Genomic DNA, 13896 nt, shown 5'->3' with positions numbered 1-13896 from the left:
AACATTCCAATCTTAAACGAACGGAAAGAAAGAGGTGCTTAATATGTGGTGTAGTGGCTCTCAGGAATCCCACAACAAAAATATCCTCAGTTTGATTGTGGACTTTGCATGTTCTCCCTGTGCATCTATGGTTTTTTTTTTTTCTCTAGGTCCTCGTGCTTGAGGTTAATTGATGACTCAAAGTTGCTCATAACATTGAATATGAGTGTGTGCGTCTGTCTCTCTGTTTGCTGTGTTACATCATAGTGGCGTGTTTGGGGTGTATTCTGACCCAAAGTCGGCTGGAATTGGCAACAGACCTCAGTGGCTTAAAGTTAGATAAAGCCATATAAGAAGATAGATTGGTGGGCGCTGTTCAATATAATTTTTAAGTGCATTGCACACTGCAGATTGTAAACAAGAAACAAGCCCTCAAGTTGCTCCCTGAAGTCATGAACGATGACGGGAAACTTCAAGGTGTTTTATTTTTTTTTTAACGGGCAGATGTCTTTGTCACCTGCAGCTCGCTATCTAACCTAATCCTGGTCTCAGGAGACTGACAGCCATCCGGGCCTGGCGTTTCCGCAGCAGCGTCCCAGGGGAACCTTCATTAATATGCCTTGTTTGCAGTCATGTCTCCAACAGGAAAACAATTGTGCTGGCCCATGTGGCTGCTCTCATGCTAATTAACACTGCGAATATTCATCACATTTAATATGAACACATGGTCCTTTCACAGCAGGGTGGGGTGTGGGGGTGTGTGTGTGGGGGGGGGGCATAATGAATATTTTATCTTCATCCTTCGTTGTTATCCACTGATTGTTCGGAGAGCACCTTGGCAGAGGTGAGATGACGTCAGTGCTGAGACAAACTTTGCAGGCTGAGCTCACTGGCAGGATAAATTTAGGCGTGTGCAGGCATCATCTTTGCTATCCCCTAGATTACCTCAGTGCAGGATTGTTCATCTTGTACTCTCCGTTTCTTGTTGTCAGATCCAAGATTTATCAGTTCCATCTTGTTCACCTTTATTTCTTTAAGTTCCCCTAATCATTCCCAGAAAACAGGCCATCGTTCTCTCCCGCAGCTCTCTCAAGGAGAAGTAAAGACAGCGGGGCAAGAGTCAGCAGAAGTAATTAAAGCTGTCCCAAGAGCCGCTGAGCACACGTAATGAAGAGGTGGCCACTCGACTGGCCTCCTACCTCTTTCCTCAATTCAGTCTCCTCAAACAGGACAGTCCCTTTCTCTCAGGGTTGCGGTGCCATCCATCATCAACAACGCATGAGCCATAACAAATTACCGTCCCACTCTCTCGCTGACCAATCGACTGTTGCTGCTGCTCCATTTACCTAAGAGGATGCTAATGACACCATTTACCAGCTGTCAGTCAAACGCTAGTCCGCCACTCAAGCCAAGTCAAAATCTGGAGATTGTTCGTGGAGATACACTTTAGTGGGCAAATAACAAGCCGGTAATCACAGAATAATGACTTTGCAGATAACTCCCTGAAAGCAATCGAAAACTCAATTTCACATGCTGATGATAGGGATGTTACCATAGTAGACAAAACACACATGCTTTCACAGACGCAAAAGAAGTCTACACAGGCTTGTGTGCACAGTTTGTTTTTAGGCATTTATTACAGTCACACTGTCAAACCAGAAGTATAAAAAGAGAATAAAGAGTGCGTCTCCCTGTTATTGAAATGATAATTACATTTCCGTTCCCTGCCGGCGTCCAATGATCAGTTGATAATCATCTACTTCAAAGTAAACCATGAGGTGATTAAAAAAAGAAAACAATGCCACAGAGATGGGCATGAAAGGATACCTGCCTCTTATCATGCTGCTCAGAGAGCGTGATGTGACAGATTGTATTAAACTTAAAATCGATTAATGATGCATTGCCGAAAACACTGAAGCAAAAATGTTTTTGAAGCTGCTCGAGATAAAAAAATTGTTAGAGTTTTGCTCAAGATTTATGAACGCAATACATCTTGAGGCAAAGCCGCCATCATGATAGAATCATAATATATATCACTATTATTTCTAACGGCGTTACATGATTCTCAACGACTACAGTTAAAATAAGTGAGGCCACATTGTATTAAATGAATAGTAACACAAGTATTGCTTCTGCATGCAGACATTGTTTCCTTCTGGTCTCTGTTTATGAAACGATAGTGACACTAATCTTTGCCAACAATGTCAGCTGTGCCAGTTCGTTTTATTTTTTTTTACTCTTCCTCACCCTGCGTTCTGAGCGAGAGGACATTTCGGAAGGCACAACAAAACACGGTTCTCTATCTGACGGGCCTTTGACGGGACAAACATCAAAGTTTCACTTGGCTCTCAACATTTGGTGTCACTTCAAAGGCAGAATGGAAATACCAACAACTTAGTGAACATTCACGTTACCCTGCGTGTGGGCCAGTGTTGGTATAAAGTGTTAATGTAAAGCAGCCACAGCCGCAGCACGTGGACACTGCGGTAAAATTACTAACGAGGTAACAATTACTAAAATTTGTTCACCGATATTAAACATAAATCAGCTAAGGTGTTACAGCAACACTCCAATAAATCTACAAAGTGAAGATTATTAAGACAGACTTAGGGAGACAAATAGAAGTGATGGAAGAGTTACTAACTAACTAAAGTCTTATCAATACTTCACTACACGTCAGTGATGTTGTCTTATGATAGTTTCACAGATCTTCTACAAACAAGATGTGAATAAAGCACCGAGAGATGATGTTTAAGATCACTGTATTTCACAAAGCCTACCAGCATCTTAAAGATTACAATCTCACTAAAACCGAATGGGAAACTGTCAAATGGGTCAGAATAAGTTCAATAATATTGTGAGTCAGTCGTGACCATTGTTAAGATGCTATTTAATTTACATCATTGATATGAAAGGTCAAAGTGACCTTTAATAGAAGGGGGATGTGTAATCCATGAAAGTAGCAAACCAGGCTCCCAGATTATTTTCAAACTATGCATTTTACTTGGTTGGACTCCCTTAACAAACTTCGTCATGGTTGCATTTTGAATCTGCTGATAAGTGTACAGGCATATCCATCCATTAAAATTTCAATTACAACGTCTCTGCCCCATCGGCTGATATGTAAAGAGTCCTCACAGTTCAATAAAACACAATAGAAAAGCACTTCTCTCTACATGGAAGCCTTACGGACTCCTTTGACAGCATTACCGCCCCTCAGACAAGTGCACACAAGGTATAACACACTGCCAGTGTGCACACTGGTCTTTCAGTATGCCAATTTATTCCGTCTTGTTAGCACAACCACGGGGACCAACACTAACTCAGACACAAGAAACACTTGCTCCATGCAGTACCATGCACAGAAACCATGTCCAAAGACCCTCCCGCATCAATTCTATTCTTCCTTGCATGAGTGATGCAGGGCTGACACCGGCTGTTGCTGCTGGCTGTTGTTGTTGCCATATTTAGAGGGCCAGCACTGCATGCCGAGACAAACTGTCAGAGGGGCTCTTTTTCAACAGCGAGCTCCCCGTGAGGTGAGGCACAGCCCATATGGATGACTGGAGAGGAAAGTCACCTGGGAAATCGTCACTTACTATAAGTCTGTCAAGAAACGCTGATGAAAGCCGAGCTCTGACCTTGGCTTGTGTACCGCATTGCATTAATTACTTCTTTATTATGACACAGTTGTTGCAGGAAATGTGAACATTCCTGTATTAATTGTCCCAGAGGGATGAGTAAATTGTTGTGATTAAACATCCATTCAAGGACATAAAAACAAGTATTATTTCATTATGTGAGATAATGCGGCCGGGACCAACACCTGAGTGCTTGAGTGCTACTTTGTGCCATTGCCAGACCTGCTGAAGTTGTCTGGAAAACTAAATCACCTAACTTCTCCATGAATGATGCACACAACTTCCATTTAGCCGAGATACAAGGTTTTTACACCAAAAGTGCAAGTTGAGACAGAGCAAGGTCCTTCCTGCCTCTGCAAAGAGTAATTCTCTACTACATGCAATGGAGTGGTATACGTTGGGTGATTGGATTACTAAGAACAGAGGGGGAAACATGAATGAGTCATACAAAGGGCCTGCAGTTATGCATGCAATTGACTGTGACTTGAGTAAAAAAAAAAATCCAAAATCTCAAGCACAGGAAATAAGGAAGCTAAATTTAAAAAAGCATATGACTGAACACCGTAAGAAATGCCAGAGGACTTTTAATTGGAAACAGACAGTGAAACATTTGGCTGACCAATAGCGTGACTTCTGTCACTGAGCCATTTATCCAATGACACACATTGTGCTTTTTATGGTTGAGCCTCATCTCTCCCGCCAGAAGTTAATAGTCCATGGAGTCGAATGTAAACGGGGGCTCAACTGAATTCTGCATTTGAAATCATTCACATATTGTAATATTTGGTTGTGTGTGTTAAATGTAATAACCACATTAAGCATGATTTTGACTCATCTTGTCAGAACAGTAAGGTGGGAGTTTTTAAAAACAACAGACAGAGAACCTGAGTGACAGATATCTGTGCTCATTCTATCCTGATTCAAGTAGTGATACATTGAAACTGGATTTTGATGTGATGCTGATGACACTGCTCAGCGTATTTCCACAAGTCACGCTCATAAAGGAGGGCCTTTAAGACGACCTCTAATTTGCAAGTAATCTGTGGCCTGACATGCACATAGAAACATCTACACGCAGAGATGTAGTGTAGAGGAGTAGCTAAGTGAATCAAAAGACCTAAAATTCCAAGTGAAATCATCTTTCTCCCCGCTGATTATTTACTGAGCTGCTGTGAGACTCGATGGCAGTATCATTATCTTGATACACAACAGAACAAAATGTTAGCTCTGCATGTCTGCTCATGCAGCTCTGATGGTTTGATGCTAATGACTGGTGATCTCTCTGGTCTGATTAGTGAGCTTAGCTTTGGTGCGCTGATGTGAGTGGGCTAACGCTGTCAGAGATGAGAGATCCCCCTTAGGCACATACACAAAGACACTCATGAAAAACTAATGCATGGGAACAAAAAAATAAAAAAATAAAATAAAACAAAACACAAGTACTTGTACTGAAACCCGGCTGAGCAGTCAGGCTATACTCTCGTTACACACTCGCACACAGACCGCAGAAAAAGAAGAAAATAGGGACACAAACACAAATTCATAAAACCTTACACAGTCCTAGCAGGCCTCAAATCACAAATACACCAATTTGGTGAGGCGCACGCACAAAAACACACGCCGATGCACTGGCCGAGCGTGCCGAGATGTGTGCAAAAACAATAAAGCAAACCTTGTTAGGGGAGTGGGAGGTGAGGCAGCCAGGCAGAAAGATATAAATAGCCTGTCTGAATTCAACAATAGAGGGGGAGAGGGCACGGGGGGAGGGGACGGGGTGGTGGTGGTGGTGTTCAAGAGACGGGTACGAGGTGGAGAAAAAAAGGACGCAGAAGACAAAAACTGTTTGTAATTCAAGGAAGAAGAGAGGAACGTGAACGAGCACGGTACGTATATAAAATCTGCAGGTCTCAATGCAGGAGACGAGTGGGGGAGGTGCAGGTTTGTATAGATGCAAAGCAGGACAGCAGCAGTCACAGTTGTTGGCATAAGGCGGCGTGTGCAGCGCTTTCGCCAACTGTCCCAAGCAGCTTCCTGGAATCTAAACATGGCATCTGCCCAAAACTTTTGGCACCTGCACTCACACCATTACTGTCAAATCACTCCCGACTCTACGTGCAGGCTCCCATTTCATTAATCAAGCAGGCACACATGTTAACCTTCTGGCAAAGTGGAGGAACCGTCTTCTTACTAAAGAGCAGGGCCAGAAATCATTTGCATTCATTTGCATTAAGTGTCCTTAATTGATTTGCAGCCTTAAATGAAACTGAAATAGGAGGTTCATGCTGCTTCTTAATAGTGTTTCATGTCAGACAAGTAATGACTGATATACGGGGGTAGACGAGAGGGTCGCTCGGCTGCAGTTGCCCAGCTTTGTGAGGATTGCCATGTGAATAATCCCACATGGGACAGGTCGGTCTTCGACATGGATGAACAAAGCAGATTATCTATACTCTCCTCTATGTCACCAAAGGCTGTGGCAAATATTCCAACTCCGAAAAGGGTCTTTTTACTTCTACGCATAGCTCATTTAGCGGACGTGCGACCTCGACCAGGCCGACGGCCCCTTCTTACTAATCGCTGGTGAAGAGAGACGACAATGGACAATGTGCTGTTTAGGGACTGAAGTCAACATGAAAGGGCTGCAGCCACATGCCTATTTTCACCAGTGATTGAAGACAAGAAATACACTTGTTTGCTCCCTTGCTGAGAATTAGATGAGAAGAATGATTTTATTTAATGATCCATCTGTTCAGCCTGAAACTAGATCCAGGACGTATTCAGCAGGATGCATGGCACTGCCAAATAGTGGTGCGGCTGTTTGGTTTAAAAAAATAAAATAAAAAAAAACACAAAAAAACTGCCAGAAACAAAACTGCCAGAAAAACACAATGGGTTATTATTTAACCTTGATTTTCACATTATTAACAACGATGTAACTAATAAGTGAGCTCTGAAGGGCAGATGGGAGGAGAGGAAGCTTATTATTCAGCGATTAGCTGTAGATTAGTTTTCAATTATTAATATACTTACCTTAATATATCTATATTGTGGCTAATCAATCAAATAATTATTCAAATTAGTGAATAATACCTGTATTACACACTAACACTCGGAGTTAATGCGATAAAAAGGAGGAATTCAAGTCCTCACATCTTTTGTGCCGGAACAAAGTGATACTACTGCTTCATGGAAAACTTGAGATGGTTGTGAAACATACTTTAGTTTAGTCGGTTGACTTTTCGATTTCATTGAGGAATCATTTTCAGGAGATCACCTGATGGCTTCAACATGGTGCCGCACTTCAGAACCAGGTTAAATTGGACAGTGAGTGAGTGCATTACATACCATGCCCTGTCCAAAACAAATGAAATGAGGTACTGGCAGCGTTTCACAGCCTCCTGCTCTACAGTGTGGGGCTGACCTCGCTCTAATCCCGTGTCAAACCCCCCTGGCTAAAACACTGGTTGAAGCTCATCCAAGGCGGAGACACACAGTGTGGAGGAGAGGAGAACAGTAGTAGTGGCATTGAATTCCTCTGGTGACAAACAGTGGGAGTTGGTGATGTAGAGTAATCTCATTCACAACAACAAAGCCCAACCCCCATCTTGCACACACACATACACACACATGCACACACACACACACAGCCTGGGGTGATGGGGGTAGGTTGGAGGGGATGCAAGTGGATGTGGGTATGTATGTTTTTGAGACAGTGTGAAAGCAGATTATATGTGTGCGACTGAGTGTGTTTGTGTGTTAAAAAGGCTGTGATCTGGGTCCCGGTCTAACCTGCTTACGCCTGGCTGAGTTGACCCGGCCCCATCTGTCCCTCCTCTTCCTCTCCTGCTCTGCCCCGGCCCGTACCGTATCGTCTTCCCCATCCCTTCCTGCCTTCTCCTTTGCCTTTCCGCCCTCTCTCCATCATCTGCCCTCCCCTCCTTCTGCTCCTCCTCCGCATCCAGGCAACAATACAAACAGTCCTCTTCCTCCCTTACTACCACCTCCCGTCGCTCAATCCATCCACACTAAATTGAAAACCACTTGCTCTTTTTATCCCCGCCGGTCTCATTTCCATCCTCAGTACTTACATGTCACCTCCATGGTTGCAAGTGTGGTGTGATGCTCTCCACACTGATGGAAGAATCCTTGTGCTTTCACCAGAGAAGGAGTTTTTTAGCGCTCAGCGAGACAGGGACGGATGAGAGGTTGGATGACGGATGCAGACGGCTCCTCAGATGAGCAGTCTAGCTGACTGTGGAATGTTAGCGTTATCCACAATCAAGGAAAGTCTCGTCTCGTGCACCTCTTCCTTTTCTCTTCTTTCTTTGTCGAGGCTTTTTGTTCCTTCAGCTGCCTTACTCGACACCTTCCTATATCTTCTCCAAAAAAAAAAAAAAAAAAAAAAAAAAGCCTGCCTTTTTTCTCTAGCAAACTTTGCCCATCGCTCTTCTACTATGATATTTTTGTGTGTCTCTGTATTTGCCTGCCTCCCTCCCTGTGTGACTCTAAGAGCATCAGCCAGGCTGCTCTGCTTCGCTTATGTTGATCTCTGGGCTTATGCCCTGATTGGACACACGCCATGATCAGAGACGCCAATGGTGGGGCTGCGAGTGGATCACATGACGTGTGTGTGTGTGTGTGTGTGTGTGTGTGTGTGTGTGTGTGTGTGTGTGTGTGGGTGTGTGGGAGAAAGAGAGAGAGGTTTAGGCAAAAAGGGAGGGAGGGAGAGATGAGAGAAGAAGAGGAAGAGAAGAAGGAGGAGGGGTACTGTGAGTGGCTGCAAGCCACTACATCAGTGAGGCTTTTTTTTTTTTTTTTTTTAAGAGGGCCCAAGCAGAAGGAGATGAAGGTTTTTTTCTCTCCTCCTGTGGGGAGGAGGAGGAGGAGGAGGTGGAGGTGAAGCTCTAGGATGTTTTGGATGAAGGGACGACAGGCAGCTGTACAAGATCGAGTCTGTGATAGATGCCATTGTGCACACACAAGCACCGGCGAACACAAGGCATAAGTGAGACGTAAGCATGTACACATGCAGCACAGTGGCTCCATCTTACTGAAACAGGCAGAGTATGGCAGCACAGCGGAGGTAATTGAACAGGGGTTGCTATGGAAACAGGGGAAACGGTTGCTGACGGTCGGAGCTGTGCCCTGGGAGCGTCAGACTTGCCTCCATTAAACACACATACATCATGAACAACCAGCCTTTTTTTTCTGTCTTTGACCAAATATTAAACGTAGAAAAGAGAAACAAAAGACAATGTATAGGTGTGTGTGTGTGTGTGTGTGTGTGTGTGTGTGTGTGTGTGTGTGTGTGTGTGTGTGTGTGTGTGTGTGTGTGTGTGTGTCGGGCAGATGCTCAGTCAGCCATAAAGACTCATCACTGAGAGAGCCATCAGTGTTTAAGACAGACGCGCGCACACACACAATTACACACTTGCAGTCCACAGCAGTCATGCACGTCGATAAAACCTGAACAAGGTGGTTCAGTATTCCACACCTTGAACACTGTTGTCAGCGTCTGGCACCTAATTCAAGGTTTCAAGCTTTATCTGGATCCCAAAAAGCACAAGAAGCTTTTTCTTCAAATTCATATCCATCACATTCAAACATAAATATAAAGTTTGTATGCACAACAGATACAATAATCCGCAAAGATACCTTTAGCCCAGAAGTTTAGACGTTCCCTTTCATTCAGTGACATCACTCCTTCATTTCACACAATATTTCCAATGTAGTGATTGCACCATTGTTAAAAATGTACAGAAACTGTTTTGCGCACGTGTTTTCAAAATCAAATTTTAAATAACATGTCATAGAGCATTTTTATGCATTTCCCCCCGTACAATCTTAACCTTGCACCATCTTGCACATGTGACGACGGTGGAGCTGCAGGAAACACATACAAACCATATTTTTAAGTAGATGCCCTCAAAATTATCCTTGACACGTCTTATTATCCATCTCTGAGAATGAATCGTCTCGAAAGAGGTTCTACCCTCGTATGTGGCATTCAGTAATTGTTGTGTGCAGGTCTTTTTCACCTCACAACCATAATTTTCTTGTCGAAAGGAGGCATATTTTTAAATATAATCATGGCATGACTAATATATACAGACATTATTCATTAGGATGCCGTATAAGAAACAGTGTTAGTTGAGTAGTCCAACAGTTATACAACGACAAAATGTAATTCATTAAAATGCATTCTTTTTTACTGTGACGGTGAAAGTTGAGGTTTGTGATTCATTTGCCTTCATTCCTTATGAATGATTTCATGAGTCAACCTATTGACAACTTAAAGTGCCTTGAAACAAATGTCCATCTTTCTTTCATAAATATCCCCATTATCATCTTCTTGTTCATAGAGTTCAGAGAGATGTGAGCTTTCATTGATGATCTTCCACTAATCACTCATAGTTAGACATAAGATGTATTTATATTTTGCAAATCCAGTCAAGATCTCTTCCTTCCATCGACATAAGAGGACCTCATGTCTCAGGAGTGTTTGAGTTCATTTTGAATACAAACTGAGACTCGGCGGCGGAGGCAGAAATTGCCAACCTCTACACGCACCATTTAGCTGATACCAAGCCCCCGGGACCAAATGGCCCAACCGTTGACGAACTGCGGCTGAATTTCAAACTCCCGAGTGTGTGACGAAAGGCGAGGTTAGGGAGGGGAGGAGGAAGGGGGAAGGCAAGCATCATCTATCGCAAATCAATCGAAACCGACTCTCACCTTCAAGGGAAGGATGCAAAGGGAGGAGACTGGATAATAGGATTGCTTGCTGGAGGAGGTGGGCGTTGACCTATGTGCGCAACGTGTGCATGTTGGATATTTTTCCTCAGGATGAGCGAGGAATAGACACGACAATACTGAATTTGGATTATTTTTAGGTGCTTTTACTTTAAGAAATATTTTTGGGGAATCCACTTGATTGAAGCCACTGAGAAGGTTTGAATGAATAATTTCAACCTTTTGTTTTTTTTCATAACCAAAATGCTTTTCAGTGGAGAATATCTTTGGTTTTTGTCTACATTTGTTAGCCACTTTGTACCTTTTATCTACTTTATTGTTTTGTGTGGAAAAATATGTTGAAAATAGATATTTGCAGAGGTAGAGTGAATCAATTCCCTGCCACGTGCAAAACAACTCAATGCAGTTTAAAGGTAACTAATATATTGAGTAGCTTTTTTTTGACAATATGAGCGCATCAATAAATTGCTGGTGGATTTCGATTCATTCAAAAATCACAGATCACAGCCAGATGGCCTGTTTTTTGTTTTGTCTGGAGTGCATCATGATTCCTCTGAGGGCTTCAGGCAAAAAGATCAGGAGAGTCGTCACAGCTCATAAAAACAACAATACACTTTCTATGTAACTCCCAATTTGTTTGGTGAAAGTTGGGGGCAGGACTTTCAACAATTCTGCCTGTGAACACTAACTTCTATTTGTAATGACAGACCGGCTTATGAAACGCTCGCCGCTGTCTTCCATCATTTCACTCGTAGTGAAATAGCCTAGAATGACGCAACTTTTGTCTTGTTTTATTTATGCACACTAACAGCCGGTTCGCTCAAAAAACAAAACTAAGAAACACGAACCCGTTTTACGGAAGCTGGAGGCTGAGATAGTAGTTACACTGTCACCTTTTATGTGTCTGTTTACAGTGGAGTGACACAATGGACCAGAAGGAGACAACCTGCAGAGTAGAAATAAGGACTTGGCTCATGATGTGTGAGACACATTTTCCAAAGCCTGCAAGTATTAAGAGGTCTGGACCACAACCAATCACAGTGCGCGCAGTGACTCGGACACACTGCTGCTTGTAGTTTGTGTCGGTCTGTTTGCTGTTTGATACCATAAGACAATCATAATTACTTTGACGAATCGGGGGAGAGGCGGAGAGCATCTGCTGGCTGTTACTGATGCCCAATTGACTACACAACATACAATATGTGTCATAAACACCTCATTACTGTATCCGTTTAGTCGTGCGTGTACACACATTTCCTGTGTGAGCTGCCTCAACCTTCGCAAGCTTACAGGAAGTTTGTCATTTTCATTCAAACTCCACTGAGCTCCAAATGAAGATGTATTGCCTTAATCAGCGGCTCAGCCGATAGAAGCAGCTGATGCTCCATGTCAGAGGGGAAATACAGCAATGCTGGAAAAACTCTCTAAATATTCTAATATACAAAGCCCCCACGTATGCACGAGCAGTTTCATTCAACATTCTTCTTTACTGCTTCATCCAGCTTTATCCCAGCGTGTGTGAAGGTTACATGACCAGGTCACCAGTCACTCACAAGGCAAAAATTCAACCTTTTGTTTGCTTGATAAAAAAAACAGTTTCCTATTTCCTCAAAAAAACAACAACAAAAAAACAGATTCTCTATATTGTTTTATGAAGGAATTTGAGTCCAAATTTTATATAATAATAACATAAATTCGTTTAAAGCAGTATTGAAGCAGCTTTTTAGGTGTCATCTTTAATTACGGCATTCAAAGTATTTAAGTGTGCACTTTGAAGCGTAATTATTTCCCCACAAACCTGAAATCCTGATAGTTTTAAAACACGAACTGACTGATGGTGCTTTGAGTTGATCTCGACCATGCTCCTCTGCCTGCAGCGTACCTTGTTGAAGTCCTCACTGGTAGCCCTCATCTCCTTCCAGGTCTTGTTGAGCAGCTGGATGCAGATGCAGAAGAACTCCTCGAAGGAGCGATCGTGGGTGAAGAACATGGGGTGGAAGTCGTGGCAGTTTTCACTGGCTGTAGACACAAGATAAAGGCAGACTGTGACCTACAGCAGCAGAAGGCAGCGAATTAAAGCCTCAAAGTGTGCGACGGGAATTTAATGTTGCTTATGAAGTTTACTTAAACCTTGCAAATTGCATTAACTTGATATGAAAAACTGTATTTACCACAAGTTCCCATGACATGGATCTTAACAGGTTCACTGATCAACTTGTGTTTTTTTCCCACTATAAAACTACTTTAATCCTTTTTTCATTCAGAGCTGCTGACAGCAACAAAATGCGACAATGTGAATACAGTATTCTAAATCTCCTGTATGATTTAATGCAACAAGCATCATTGCAAGGTAGAAAAGTAATCCATCACCTGTCATAAAAAGAATCACTTATTTGAAGCTACTTCAGTCTGTCTCTGCTGAAAACAAAGATGACAGATCTGAAAACATTTGAAAAAGTAAATGAATGAACCTGAATATTTTTTGTTTTACTTGTACAAATATGAAAGGGGAGAAATCAGAGTTTGCACTGAGTCAGGGTAGACGTTCACACCTTTTCTATTTTCTTGTAAAGCCAGTGTGGGAGGATGAGCCCCCGTCACAGGACACGAAACACATTGTGTCCCCCTGGTTCTCATGCCAAGACGTAATTTAAAGTTAAATGACAGATACCACTGCACTCCTTCGTTAGAGTTCAACAAATGTATTCCCAAAGGCAGAGCTTAACATTTAGTGCATGTCCACATACACTGACACACACTGATAACCGACGGTCACTTGACAGGGAACCGTCTATTAACTTTTCACTTGTCTCTTCTATTGAATGACTTGCGCCATATGCTGTCTTCAATTATACATAATTGGCTCTAAAGGAATGCAGCTTCCAGTCTGGACTGGAGCACCTGAGTGATGCACAACAGAGACAAGCGGCCAACAAACACACAGCTACTGTATGTAAATAACACAAACTACAGCTGAAATTGTTGTCAGTTCAACTAATAAATGCTCCAGGTGATTATATAGAACTAGAAGTTTAGTCATCAGGCTTGAACATAGTGGGAAAACGACTGTTTGCATGCATGTGAGGTATGTGTGGGTTGATGTACACGGTCTCCGTAGGGACATTTTTACAGTTATACATTAACTGTGTGTATATCTACATATAGAAAATATTATAATATACATTTCACCATAATGACCAAACTACAGAATAAGACTGAAAACAACAGGCTGTTAATGAGAGACAAATCTAAAATGGCTGTGAGGGATTCTCTGATTCGAGACAGGGAGTTGATGTCTTTATTAGGCTGTTTTCCCCAAAACAACTGGGCATATTATAACGTTTCCCAATGAAGCAAGACTCTGCGTTATTGAAAATTGAGCTCCTCATTAACTTCGCACACAAACCGTCCCTTGGAGACAAACTGTAACCAGTAACCACTTCCAACTAGATGAAGTTTGGCTTTTTTCATTTTATATAGCCAGAGGTGGTTTATTTTCTCCATTAGCAGTGCACAGAAGCAT

At 42.5% G+C, this 13896-nt stretch overlaps 1 protein-coding gene across 12 annotated transcripts in view; it reads right to left on the bottom strand.

Moving 5' to 3' along the window:
- The window catches only part of elmo1 (engulfment and cell motility 1 (ced-12 homolog, C. elegans)), a 104120-nt gene that overhangs the window by 14557 nt on the left and 75667 nt on the right, over positions 1 to 13896 (bottom strand). For all 12 annotated transcript variants that reach the window (XM_080484731.1, XM_080484728.1, XM_080484725.1 and 9 more), the window contains one exon: positions 12256 to 12392. In XM_080484731.1, the coding sequence (XP_080340857.1) occupies positions 12256 to 12392 (137 nt within the window). The remainder of the gene's footprint in view (positions 1 to 12255; positions 12393 to 13896) is intronic.

The sequence above is a fragment of the Lipophrys pholis genome (genome assembly GCF_963383615.2).
Source record: "Lipophrys pholis genome assembly, chromosome: 17".
Taxonomy (NCBI): domain Eukaryota; kingdom Metazoa; phylum Chordata; class Actinopteri; order Blenniiformes; family Blenniidae; genus Lipophrys; species Lipophrys pholis.
This window is presented reverse-complemented; position numbering and strand designations above follow the sequence as displayed.